The 14,529-nt window shown below is 39.0% G+C and overlaps 1 protein-coding gene across 1 annotated transcript; it reads left to right on the top strand.

The window, feature by feature from the left end:
- The first annotated feature begins 6,837 nt into the window (after positions 1 to 6,837).
- LOC118803937 (CD276 antigen-like) lies at positions 6,838 to 10,853 on the top strand. The gene is made up of 4 exons (XM_036564491.1): positions 6,838 to 7,142; positions 8,390 to 8,737; positions 9,235 to 9,519; positions 10,250 to 10,853. The coding sequence occupies exons 1-4, from the start codon at positions 7,070 to 7,072 to the stop codon at positions 10,465 to 10,467; spliced, it is 924 nt and encodes a 307-aa protein (XP_036420384.1). The 5' UTR covers positions 6,838 to 7,069; the 3' UTR covers positions 10,468 to 10,853.
- The last annotated feature ends 3,676 nt before the right edge of the window (positions 10,854 to 14,529 follow it).

Here is a 14,529-nt window from a genome sequence, read left to right as displayed (position 1 = left end):
TCTAATCAAATATATGTATGTAACTTGAATTTGTTTGATCTTTTATCAACATCTACAAATAAATCCAGTAGATTATTATAAAAACAGAATTGGACAGTGTTGGACGCCACCTTCATTAAAGTGAACATAAAGAGGAAAAGAAAAAGCAAACAAAACAAAAAATAAACATTTTAGTAAATAAGTGTTGCCTAAATTGTTCAATAACTGAAGGATGAGATGTAATAACAACATTAACAAGATTAATGTTCATTCCTTTATTGATCCTCTGTACATTTAGTGAAACTGAGCAGCCTCAGTGTGTCACAGTCTGCTAACACAGCTGAGCAGCTCATCTTAAACCCATCTGATGGAACTCATGTTGAAAATGAGGTGTTAAGTGGACTCAGTTCATGTTTAAACAGGACAGAGAGCAGTGTTGGTCAGAGAAGTGGGGGTTTATTAGTGAACACTGTGTTTAACAGTATCAGTCTGTTTATTACTGCTGTGTGTGTTTTGATTATTGTGATTATTATAATCAAAAACAGATTTTGCATATGTTGATGAGTCAGATTCAACCTGACCAAAGTCAGACGATGACATCACAGACTTCTCTGATTTCAGAAGAGATGCTAGAGAAGCAAATAAGTACTAACTTTTTGACAGATAGTGCACCTGCATCATAACACAAATACTTTGAGAAATGTGTAAATGTAATTTTCATTTGGATGTTTGTTTTTATTTGTGGGGAATGCTCATAAGCAGGATCTCTTTGCATATGAACCCAGTGAACCCAGTTATGTGTGAGTTTATTACTAACCTCTATTCAAAATTGCCCAGCATTGTCAACTTCCTGGACAGTATAAATTGATGAAGTTAAGCTCTATGTGACAGTGCAGGGTTTACTGCAGCAGGTTTCACCTTTTTTGTAATTAAGCGTCACCACCAGAATGAATTTACACTCAAACAAATTTCTTATTGACTACAAGTTTTATAAGATACAAACAAATTACTTTGTTTACTTTCCTTGCATCTTTAAGGTTTTGTACCTGTCCTTAAAGCTCAAAACAACCTGGCACCTGCTTACATCACAGAGTGTCTGTCTGTTTATGTTCCGGCACGTAATCTAAGATCTGCAGATAGTGGCCTTCTACAGATACGCTCTGTAAAACACAGAAAACATGGAGAGGCTCTTTCAGTTATTCTGCTTCTAAACTGTGGAGCTCAATTCACCTTTTATTAGACAGTCAAGCTCAGTGCTCACTTTTAAGAAGCGCCTAAAAACGTATCTCTTTAAATTAGCATTTAACTAAAACTGAATGTCTCGTGGTTTTTATCTTGTAATTTAATCTTCTTCATTTTCTTCTGATTCTAATTAAGTACTAATGATCTTTTCTATAACTATGTTTTATCACCTGTCTGTAAAGCACTTTGAGCTGCCACCAGCATGAAAAGTGCTCTATAAATAAAATTATTATTATTATATGACAATTGCATGGGAAACAGTGTTGACTTTGAGCGATAATGTTCTGAGGGCCTGACTCAGAACAAACAAAACCAACAGCATTCCTGCCCTTCAATACACACCCAGGCACCACATACCCAGGCAATACACACCCAGCGCTACAATTATACAAATCTGGCCCTGAAATAAACATGAATTGGTACAACTGCAGAAGCAACACTGTCTCCAATTTACATGTTTGGAGTGCAGTGAGATCAAAGCAGTGACAAAGAGTGTAACTGGTGGACAATCAGCGTCATCAGAGCTTTACTCACAAACCAGGAGCTCAAGGCAAAGGAGCAACATGTCTTGACTCATTAGGACCTTCAGGTCTCTTTAGTTTGTTGTTTGACGAGGAAGAAAACTTGAAGGAAGCAGATTCTCCAGTGTTGGCTGGTTCCATAAGAGAGCAGAGCTTTAAATATATTATCTCACCTAACCTGAAACAAGATGCAGAGAGGTGGATATATAGAGCATGAAATGATCACTGTGATATCCCTTGAAGATTTAGGTGTTTAGTCTATGATCCAGTACTGACCATCCAACATCAATACCTGACCTCACTAATGCTCAATCAAATCCTCACTGCAATGTTCCAACATCTAGTGTAAAGCCTACTCGGAAGAGTAGAGGATGTTACTGCAGCACAAACTCACCGTTAACACCTTCATTTCAGAAGAAACGATGGAGTCGATGGACTTTTGAAGATATAGTGATGGTGATCTGGACAGGGATTAATCCTAGTCCTGGAACGCCTTTTCTTTTCATTTGAGAATCTCCATTCAGAACGCTGTGTGTAGTTTAGGACTGGGCTTGATCCCTGTCTGAGAAACAGCCCCATAATGTGTTCATTTTCGTCTACACTTATATTATTGCTGTTGGAACAAAACCTTGTATCATCAAAAAAGTAACCTATTCTCAGTGTTACTGAGCTCTGCTAAAGCCTGAGTGGACTGATAAATCACTGTGATCAGTTATTAATCTCAGTGTTACTGAGCTCTGCTAAAGCCTGAGTAGACTGATAAATCAATGTGATCGGTTATTAATCTCAGTGTTACTGAGCTCTGCTAAAGCCTGAGTAGACTGATCAATCAATGTGATCGGTTATTAATCTCAGTGTTACTGAGCTCTGCTAAAGCCTGAGTAGACTGATCAATCAATGTGATGAGTCAGTTCTTAAAGTCAGTGTTACTGAACTCCTTTGAGGGGTGACCAAACAGTCGTCTCAGTAGTGGACATGATCACAAATGTATATGTTTCATTGTAAGTTACCTACAGTGCTGTGAAAACATTTCCCCTCTTCTCAATTTCTTCCATTTTTGCATATTTGTCATACTTGAATGTTTCACATCAACAAACTACTTTCAATATTAGACAATGAAAACCCAAGTAAACACAAAATGCTGTTTTAAATGATTTTGCTTACTGAAATAGGAATTAATTTGTAATTAGATTGTGTTAATTTGATGTTCAGAGAATTCCACTTGTTAAGCCCCTGGATGTTTTTTATAACTCTCCTTCATATTTTCTTACAAACAATATAGTGTATCTTTAAAAAAAAATGTATATGTGCAAATAAAGAAAAGAAAACAAAACAAACATCCAGGATTCACTTCCCAGAATGTATTTAATACTGCTTATGCAAACGCTGACGCTTGTAAAGGAGATTCAAGTGACTTATTCTTTATTTTTTATGAAGAAATTTTACAATGAATCCATCAGTAAAGACTAAGAGCCTGTTAGCCTAGTAGCTGTCTGCTAAGCTGTTCAGCCTAGATCTAGTTAAGCAAAACTTTTTTACTCATATTCACTTTTACTTTATATATACCGCAAAAATGTAATTTTACTACATTTCCCTTTAATTTATAGCTACAAACATATGTGTTCATGAGATCCTGCTGGTGTGGGTTTCCTCTCTTTCAGTGACTTGAGTGCTAACAGACTGCAGAACAAGGGATTACATATTTATCAGTCAAAATGCAGACAGATGATTTAATAGATTGTTTTTTTACTGATTAATGTAAATTGAGTTTTATTTATCAAATAATCATTTGAAATTTAAAGCTAACACCACTAACAGGTTCCTTAGGTGATGCATTCAGCCACAGGAAAAGACAACAGCATAACATTCTTGCCTTTTATTTGCTGAGGCTATTATAATGTCTTGTTACTGTTCAGAAATATTATTTTAATATGTACAGGTGTATGTGTATTTTACTGCACAGCTGAGATGCACATTAGTGGTTTACAGAGACCTGACTTGATGATGATGATGATGATTATTATTATTATTTATGAACAAGCAATTATACATTTCCTTTCCTTCTGATGTTTAAGACGCTGTTGCTGTGTGTCAGATATTTCTTAGTGCATGCCACAAACATTTTTACAACTAAATCACAAAAAACTGAAATACTTATCATTGGTACTAAAACACAGAGGAAGCTACTTCATGAGAATCTCAGCTCTTTATCTTCATTTACCAAACCAGTAGAAACCTGGGTGAGATCTTAGACTCTGAGCTCTGTTTAATCTGCATGTAAACAGTCACTAAAGCAGCTTTTATCATGCGAGAAAATCACTAAAGTTCAGCCTTTTCTCTCTCAGAGCGACACAGAGAAACTCGTAGCTGTGTTTGTTCAGCAGAGTTGATCACTGTAATGATCTTCTGACTGGAGAAAACAGTCCATCCTCTAGAACCCGTACAGAACGCAGCAGCACGGATCCTCACAGCACCAACACAGAGAGCTCATATCACCATGTTCACACACTGCACTGACCGCCTGGATCTGTTAGAGAGAGTTTAAAGCTCTGCTGCTGGTTTTTAAAGCTCTAAATGACCTTAAAGCTCCTGAAGGTCTGTTTATGATCTCAGATCTGCAGATTCTGACCTTCTGAACTCCTTCAGTAAAACACAGAAAACGTGGAGAGACTTTCAGTTATTCTGCTTCTAAACTGTGGAGCTCAGTTCAGCTTTTATTAGACAGTCGAGCTCAGAGCTCACTTTTAATAAACATCTGAAAACGCAGCTCTTTAACTCAGAGCTTCAGTAAAACGCTACGACTCTTTGGTCTTTATCTCTTTAATCTGAACTGACCATCTGGTTTGGTTCCTCCATAAGCATTTCATTTGATACCTCACAAGAACGAGTCATCGAGGATCATGGAATGTATCTTTCAATGCTTCAAGACATCGACAACAGCAGGGTGATGAAGTGTGCTGGCAAAATTACAGCTGACCGCTCTCATCCTGGACATCACCTCCTCCAGACACCCTCCTCTGGTAGAAGATTCAGGACCATCAAAACCAGCACAGCCAGACACACCAATAGCTTTTTCCCCACAGTGGACACTCACACTTTACACTCAAACTAAACCAACAGAGGACATTCTGTAGTACATGACCATTTACACAGATGCACACCTTACATTTCTACAAATGTTCATATTATTCTGGAATATTCTGTATGTAATAGTTTTTATATTATGTCATCAGACCTTCACATGTACAGATATTCACACTTCTCTTTAGCTCCTCATGGCTCTTTATCATTCATTATTCTTTATTTTTTATTCTATTTTTATAGTATTTGTCTCTTAGTTAAATACTGTTAAGTCTGTGTTCTCGTCTGGTCTGTTCAGTGTGTTAATATCAGTCGTGTGTGACTCACCGAGATCAATTCCCTGAATGTGTCACATATTTGGCAAAATAAAGTGATTCTGATTCAGACATTGTCTTATACGATTTTAAATTAATACTCATAGTTTCTTCTATTACTTTTAAGCTTTATCAGTAAAGCAGTCTGTAAACTACTTTGAGCTGCCACTAGCATGAAAAGTGCTCTATAAATAATAATAATAATAATTATTATTATTATTATCATTATTATTTTATTTTTTCATTACTATTTATTTATTTATTTATTTTTATTGTTTGCTTTTTTATTAATCTGGATATCATCAAGATAAATGGGTAGTAGCAGAATGAAAACTGATTCAGGTTGGACACAAAAAGAGGGATTAGTGATAATAATGGATTTATAATCAGTCATACAGAGCTAACAGAGTAGAATGTGTAAAAAAATGCTACCAGGAAACATCTTCAACTTTAAACAGCGGATCTGGTCTGACAGGTCGGTGCCACTGTTTTAGTTTCACATTGTACATATGTGCAAACATAGACTGCATGAAGCCTGACTGTAGCACAAAGATAATGGGTATTAAGTTATTCATATGCATATGTATTTCTTTATTTAATTTAGTGTAAATAATGCAGAACCCACCCCCTTTTATGCAACTATGTCACATGCTGGACATTTAAGGCTTGTTTGACTTGAGTTCAGTTCCAAATGACACCCTAAGACCTGCAGTCCCCTTCAAAGTCAACACTTTGGTGACGTCAGCAACACGCAGATCCTTTAGTGAAGAGACCTCGAGTGTGTTCGGTTTATTCAATACAGACTCATGTAACGTTGAGGCTCTGCGTGTGCAGCACCCAGTGTATCAGTCACACTCGTCCTGTTAAATGAGTTAATACGCTCACCGCACAACATGGTGCAGTTTAACTTTTGGTTAACAACATCCGTCACCGTCTCAGTCAGCACCACACACTGACTTAATACATGAGGTTTTAGCGGATCAGTGATGTGTATCAGATCATTCAGGTGCTCCTCAGCACAGAAGAGATAAAGGGACAAACATGCAACACATCTGAATATAATCCTCTCTGTCATGACGGCCAGACAGCTGTTAACAAAATCATCCACTCCTCACCTGATTGGTCCCCATCTTTAGCTCATGGAATTTTGGATAGTAGCTAGACAATATGGGTATATGATTCATATCAAATTAATATTACAAAAAAAAATTATATTGCCAATATTTCATGTTTTGAACACTTCGAGAAGGTCTGCAAATATGCTTTTACATCTAAATGAAAATGTTCAAATGTAGGATTGTTTCTACACTATTTCAGTTTATGTTCAAGTGTAATTATTACATTAATCACAAAAATGTTTCAGGAATATTTCCAGTGGGGTTAAACATTAGCATAACATCTATTTTCTTAAAAACAATGTCAGTGTCTGCTCTGCGATGTATGCAAATTTGCAAATCAGTCCAGAATGTTTTTACTGCAGGACATGACCTGAAAAGATGCTGCATCAGATCCCAAAATCTGCAGATTACAAAAAGCAAAGTGAAAGTACTGCAGTTCGTCTCCACCCAGGAGCACGAGCTGAGAGACGACAGACGTCTTAGTCCTCATTGACTAATCTGTCCGGTTTGATGGCTCGCTTCTAGCTCCTCCCCCAAATGCAGTCGACCGCCAAGGCGCAGTTCAGTCACTGAGCAGTTCAGCTGAGTGACAGTCTGCTTTATTTCAGCTCCAGTTACTGAACCATAATATGGTACATATAATTAAAGTTAGTTGGGTTGTTTTGCTCTACGCAGCCTGTCCACTGAGCAGAAGAGCGGGTTCAGCTGTAGGAGTCAGTACAGCCGGTTTAGTTCATAGTTCAGGTTCAGTACAGCTGCAGGAGTCAGTACAGGCTGTTTAGATCAGGATCAGCTGCTGATTCAGAGCTGTGATATGGTTGACACAGAGAAGTTTCCAGCATCGCTTTACTGCCTCCTGCTTCTGCTCTCTGGAGTCTCCTCTTACAGTAAGTCTTTAATCTTTTAAAACTAGACTTCTCTCAGTCAACTACAGATAAACAAGAAATGTAACACTGTTTTTCTGTTTTTGCAGTATTCATTTTACAATTTGCCATAGTTTTCACCAAACATTATTCAAATTCAGATGCTAATTAGACAGTTCACAAAAATATTTAATGCAGATATGACTATAGTGGGTTAAGGCTGAGCTGATATCACCTGAAATTAAGACACAAGCTGAGTTGGATGGGTCTGTGTATCCATTCGAGGGTCCTTACTGTTCAACCTTTATAAGCTACCACTGGGCCAAATCCTTAAAATACAATCAATTATCTTACTATAGCTACACAGACGCCCAGATCTGCGTACCTTTCTCGTGTGATGGCTACAGCCCCATTGACCCTTTATGTGATTGTCTTGAGTCAATAAATGACTGGATGAAAGAAAGCTTTCTCCAACTAAATAAGTAAAGACAGAGGTGACTGTATTTGGTAGTAAGGAACACAGACGGGAGGTCAACACTTCTTTACCCCAGAGCTCTCAGGGCTAAAGATCAAGTCAGAAATCTTGGCATAACAATCGATTCAGGTCTGAATTTCAGCAGCCATGTTAAAGCATTCCACTGCCATGCAAAGTGACCAAACAAAAAGGGGAGACACTGCACTCATAGTAGTTTCTGTTGTCAGCTTAACACATGCAGCAGTGTCGGTGTGCTATTCTGTGTTGGGCTGTAGGACGGTTGGTGTTGGGTTGGGGTCTACCATGGGGTCTATACAAATAGACCTGCCACGATTTACTTTGAAAGACTTTTTACAATACTAATTCCAGCAAAAATGTAATATGTAACATGATTTCAACAACAGTCAAAAGTTCAGAACCAATCTCTTTTTTACTGTATTAGTTCTCCTGGTAACTGTCATGTCCATGTCATTACACTGAGGCTGCAGAGGGAACTGATTTACCTCGTCTCTTCAAAGTGTTTTAAGCTGAGTTGGACTAAATGTACTACAAGAACGTTAGTGTTGCGTCTATTTTTCCATGTCACTCAAAGTTTCAGACATGGAACCTGTTATTACACATGTGAAACAGTGTGGAGTGGACAACCTTAGAAGACTGGTTTTGGGTGGGGCTGCGTGTTTGCAAATTGCTTAGTGCTTAAAAGCATTACAGTTGTTCGATATTTGTCAATATATATCAACATATGAGTCCAATAATTATGAGCCTGACCTGTCTTCTGTCTTTGTTTGTCCTACAGCTGAGTTCGAGGTCTCAGTGCCCAGTGGTGGTCAGGTCGGGGTCTATGGGCAACCCGTGGTTCTGTCCTGCAGCTTTCCCACCGGAGGCTCCTGGGATGTGAGCAGCAGTGAGATCACGTGGCAGCGCGGCCTGGTGAACATCCACAGCTTCTACCACAGCCGAGACCAGCTGGACCAACAGCATCATCACTATGCCAACCGTACCAGCCTGTACCACCAGGAGATAGCAAGGGGAAATGCATCACTCAGACTGGACCGGGTCACCCTGGAGGATGATGGAATATACACCTGTTCGGTCAGCACACAGATCGGCAGCCAGAAGAAAAGCTTCAGACTGAAAGTAGCAGGTAAGGATGCTTTACAGTAGAGAAGACATTCACTGTCCACTTTACTGGAGACCACTACAAGTTGGCTGGATATTTTTGGTGTCGGTGTGTGACGTTAATACGTAAAGACATACAACGTGGTGTGAAAAACTCAACACCTCTGATGTTTAAATGCTTATTTCAGGCTTTACAGACGACTCACAGCTTTCAGATTGATATTTGATGTGTTTATTGAACTCCAGATGAGCAGAATGTCTAGGTGACGCTCAGATACCGCACTAAAATATCTGTTTTTTACTCATTTTAATGCATTTGCAACAGAAATAAATGTTATATTAATTCATGTAATGCTAGTCTAGGTGGATTTTTACATTTTATAAATGTTTAAGAATCAGTATGGGCAGATATGTACATGAAAAATATCAGACATCAGCATCAGCCCAGCTGCATCCAAACTAATGTATTCATTATATATGGAATATTAACCAGGTGTTATAATATTATGTTCTTTTCTATAGCCTTTTACCCAGAGCCTCATCTGCGCATCAACCTGTTGAGTAACGGGCAGGTGGATCTCCTGCTGACCTCACAGGGAGGTTACCCCTCCCCATCGCTGCAATGGCTGATGGGTAACTTGGAGGACGTCACAGAGGTAACGCAGCTGGAGCAGGACCAACACACCAGGCTCTACAGCATCAACAGTAAACTCAACCTCAAACGAGGCACCAACTCCTCCATCACTTTCATCCTGAAGAACCAAGATCTGGGGCAGGAGATCAGACGGAACATCGACCTGTTCTTAGGTGAGATTAAAATCCTTCTTCATACACACCTTTAAAAATACACAGGACAAAAACAGCTCTCTGGAGCTGTAGAACCACAGATGGTTATTTAAAAAAACAACAACATTTTAAGTGTGAAGAACCTTTTAGAAGTTAAGAACATCTACAGAGGGTAATTAGACAATAATGCTTTAAATGACTTCGAGCTTAGGGGCAAAGAGGCAGCAACATATGGTGTAGGAGTGATAGTATGAGGGTAGGAAGGTGCCAAATCACAGCAGTATTAGGTTCTGCAGTGCTTTACTTGTGCAGTAAAAAGTGTATCATACGGCCGTGTGCAGAACCAGTACAAACCATGAAAAGGCAGAGCTTACGCAAACTCAGCAGATGTTTGGTTCTAGGTAACCATCAGGTGTAGAGTCCCTGTATTTCTTTAAATTTCAAAAAGGTCACTCACATGTGGTTCTTTAAAGAACCGTCCTGTTCTTTTGGGAAGCTTAAAGAGGATCTTCTATAGAGGAGGTCTACAGATCCGCTCTCCGGTCCTGGATTTTGTAATAACGGTTAGTAACTGTTGATGTAACTGATTGGCCACTTAGTGTCAAAACTACCAGTTATTACAAAATTCAGGTGCTGAAACTGGATTCAGCATCTGGATTTGAAGGCCTCTGCTCTACAGCGTCGCTTTTAAGAAATCTAGGTGCCAATAATGTCAACATGGCTGATGTATTTTTTACATTTCCATTTCTAGAAGACAGAGCTGGCGGTCCACTATCAGGAGACATGAGACAATATGCTGTCCTTGGAGCTCTGATCGCTGCCCTCACAGCCGGCCTAGCAGTGTTAATTATCATTTTCTTCAGACGACGGAAACAAAACAAGCAGAACAAAAACAAAGACTTCAGAGCCGTCAGCTCCACTGATGAAGAGCGATCCATAAACCACCAAAATGGAAAACCAGCCCACTGAGTTTGTTATTTTCTTGTCTTGGGTGAAGAGACTGTATCATCGCAGTGTCTCCAGTTCTCACCAACGATGGACGGTATAGTGGAGATCATGATCGGTCACTTGCACTGTCTGAAAGAAGCCATGCATGAGTCAAGTCCATTTTAGACCACAAATGCTAACCGCACCACTAGTAACCCTGTGCTAATCACTGTAGCCTTTTCCTGGCTGCATGTGGTAAGAAACACAGCAGCGGACACACATGAACAAACTGTGTTTTTACATTCCAGGTGTTTTTGGTGTTTGCTGCAAGTGACATTCCAGAGATTTACATCTAGAAACACTAAAGAATGGTTCTGAAACATCCCTTCAGTGCCCTGTTGTTCAGTCAAGGTCCATCAGTCCTGAAAAACTTGTTTATCTACTGCAGCTGATGTAAGCTTGGCTAGTCATTCTTTAGATGTGTCAAATGTTTGTTGAGAGCAGCAGTAAGATTTGATTGGCAGCTAAAGGATTTTCATTTGCCTGCTCACAATGGAAGTTAATGGCACGTCAGTGCAGCCTGTGTTAAAGTGGCTGGGTTTCCATTCAAATGTTTTGCAGATGTTATGCGCATTTATCGGATTTTGGCAGAAAAAAGCAAATAAAGTTGTGTTTCCATTCACTACAGTGATGAAGAAACTTAAGATGACCCAGGCTACCGTGATTAGGGGCTGCATCAGAACTCGGCTGGAGAGATTTAACTCTGTTTCTGCTTTACTTCTGGCTTCATCAGTACTCTAACTTTTCTACCTCATCCTAGCGTAAAACTCTTTTTGTGATATTTGGGTTTTCAAATTTGACTTTCAGGGTTTTTTGAGCATTTTCAAAAATCGCAAAAACTGGTGGATGGAAAACCCACTGCTGTTTTCGATGATGAATATTCGCTTCGTTTTGATAACGAAGCCCTTCGAGCTTCAAGTACAGCTTGGCTTGACCTACCATCCTTCAAGACGTGTGGAAGACAAGCATCAAGACTGTTCTCTGTTCTGGAGCCCAGGTAGTGGAACGAACTCCCACTGGCTGTCCGAACAGCAGAGTCTCTCACGGTCTTCAAACGCAGATTGAAGACCGTCTCTTTATACAGCACTTAAATGAGCACTGAGTTAAGTATTCATTGTAATGTATTGCACTGCGCTGTGTTTAACTCTGTTTCTTTTCTCTGGGTATCAACATGGACTTTTGTTTCTAGCAGTATCTGAGCTCAGGACTGTCTTTCTCTCTAACCTATTGGTAACTAGCAAAGACACTTTCTCTAGATAGACAAAGCACTTTTTGTAAGTCACTCTGGATAAGAGCGTCTGCTAAATGCTGTAAATGTAAATGTAGGAAACATCAGCTAAACAAGCCAAACACAAGCTAACTAAAACCTACTGAGTGTTTGCTGCCATATCAGATGAATCAGATTCATTTTTAGATGCTGTATAATTCCTAGGTGTTCTGAACAGTGACACTTTTTGAATGTTTATTTTTCTGAATGTTTATTAGTCACAGATTAGGTCGACTGTACGTACTGTTACAGATCACTGTACTGAAATTACATTTATATTTGGTTCACAGTCTGTTTCCATTAGTTTTAATGTCAAAAATGGTTAAAATGTGAAATATAAAAATGCTTTTTCTTCTCACGTAACAAGGCTGAGTGGAAGTCTAATCCTCGCTATGTTAACGTTACTGGAAATTCTGTTATAACAAGATTCTCATCAGTACAGAGCTGCATTACTGTATTAACATAGACTAGAATACTCTGCATGATTTCAGCACAGTGAGTGATTCTGTAACAGTGCATTATGGGATATAAAGTATTTACTTTCTTTAGATTAGGGGGTTAATTATTTTTGAAAGTTTTGTACCAATCAAATGGTAACAATAAAATAAAAAAGTGAAATCTAAATCTAAAACATTGCACTTGTTTATTCTTTCTTCTTTAAGAAAAATAATGATAATTACCAAACCTTTTATCATGATTTATGATGTTATCACTGTAGTGTTTTAAGGAAAACTATAAGGTTATACATAAACATGCGGAATGTATTTTTAAATAGCAATAATTCTGAACAATTTCAATTTTGTCATATTTATTTATTAAAAACTTATTAAACTCCTGATCGTGACCTTAATAAAGTGTCTAACTGTACATACAGTCATATACAAAAGTTTGTGCACCCCAATCAAATGCCATGTAGTTGTTGATTTTCTGAGTGTACATAAATTACACATCTTCCACAGAGACATGCTGGTGCTCACTTTAATACACAATTTACTGATTTTAACATCTTGGAAATAAATAATAAAACAAAACGCAACCTGTACAAAAGTTATTCCATATTTTGTATGTATTTTGTTTTATTTTTTCACATTTGTTAAACCCAGCAAATAAACAGGAAGTGTGCACTGAAATTTGCAGGATAATAAATCCATATGTGTGTGTCTCTGTGGAGGACGTGTTTATGTAGGTTCACTTAGTAAATTAACAGAACATGGAATTTGACTGGAGATGTTCAAACCGTCGCGTTCTGGTTGGAATTGAACTGTTTGTGCCTGGGCAGGCCGTCAGCTGCAGGGGAATTAGGCAGAATCCAGAGAATTCCTGGTGAGCTGGAATGGTTTTGGTTCTATTATGGTGGCAGAACAACACAGCATTTATTAAAAACAGAAAATGTGCTCACAACTAACACAAACAACACAACCAAGTCTACAGGACAAATCAGTATCGTGTCAAAGGGCTTAATGAGGGGTGGATGATGCTGGTAGTGCTGCGTTTGTGCCACGGGACTTGGAGTGACTTACTGGACTTATTACTAAAAACATCAACAGTATTTAAGTTCTTGTTGTTTTGGAAAAATGCGCATACATATTGTGGCTCGGCCGGGGGAGGGGTCGACGCACACTGACCGGGAAACCCAACGAGAGCTCAGAGACACAAACATCAGCGCGAGTGACCAAACACGCCTCATTTACACATCTAAACAAAAACAAAACCCAAACTTGACTCCACGACGGTTTACGCAGCGTCAGCCTGCAGAGAGTCGAGTCTCTTCCCTTCCCTTCCCTTCCCTCCCCTCCCCTCCCCTCCCCTCCCCTCCCCTCCCTTCCCTTCCCTTCCCTTCCCTTCTCTTCTCCGGCGCGCGTTTGGTCCCGAGGCCAGCATCCTCTGCTACTCTCCAGAGAGAGCTCGTCTTCTGGTTTTCAAAGGAGTCTGTGCTCCTCTCCTCATTAGGCACAGCTGAGAGGAGCAGCTCGCACCTGTGTGGGGAGTGGTCACGGCGGCTCCATCTCTCCACCGCCACAATATATGCCCAACCATTTAATCATGCAAAGGAAAATGAAAAGTGTTCCAAATGAAAAGTGAACCATTTTCTTTACTACAGAAGCTATGGAGTCATAATTATCTTGATCCCCACCCCTATTGCGGTGTCATATAAAAATCACACATCTGCCACTAGATGGTGCTGTAACTCTTTACAGCTTACGGCTTCTCTTAAACCTGATAAAGACATGCTTTTACTGAAGTTTAAGGTAAGATTATTGTAACTGAAGCACATCTTCGTCTCAGATATTTTAATATTCTATACTTACAGGCCCTTATATCTTCTGACATAATGTTTTGTGGACGTCATGGCATGTTTTTATTTAATGCTTTATTGCTTAATTAAACACACACTGAGCACCACACTCAGCTACAGGAACTGCAGCACTAATTAGGCTTTTTCAGAAGGTGTTGTTCAGAGAAGATAAAGATGACCTGTGTTTAGGCTTTTCACTGTTACTGACCCCAAAGGGAAACTGTAATAGACACACATCTCATCTCAGCTAACATTTATTCTTCAACTCTCCTCCACACATGAAAGAAAGAAAGAAAGAAAGAAAGAAAGAAAGAAAGAAAGAAAGAAAGAAAGAAAGAAAGAAAGAAAAAACCATGCCCTAGGCTGAACAATTAAAAAAATGATTTGCAGTGACTGCTAATCAGAATCCTTTCCCTGCACTGTATTCGGTATTACTATTCAGTATTCTGTATTCAGTATTCAGTATTCTGTGTTCAGTATT

The sequence above is a fragment of the Colossoma macropomum genome, unplaced genomic scaffold (genome assembly GCF_904425465.1).
Source record: "Colossoma macropomum unplaced genomic scaffold, Colossoma_macropomum, whole genome shotgun sequence".
Taxonomy (NCBI): Eukaryota; Metazoa; Chordata; class Actinopteri; order Characiformes; family Serrasalmidae; genus Colossoma; species Colossoma macropomum.
Note: the sequence above shows the minus strand (reverse complement) of the source record. Positions and strands in the feature narration are given on the sequence as shown.

Excerpts from the sequence above, each read along its gene's own strand:
- LOC118803937 (XM_036564491.1), top strand. The coding sequence starts at position 7,070 with ATGGTTGACACAGAGAAGTTTCCAGCATCGCTTTACTGCCTCCTGCTT. Across the intron at positions 7,143-8,389 it reads CTCTGGAGTCTCCTCTTACA|CTGAGTTCGAGGTCTCAGTG; the intron begins GTAAGTCTTTAA and ends TTTGTCCTACAG. Across the intron at positions 8,738-9,234 it reads CTTCAGACTGAAAGTAGCAG|CCTTTTACCCAGAGCCTCAT; the intron begins GTAAGGATGCTT and ends TCTTTTCTATAG.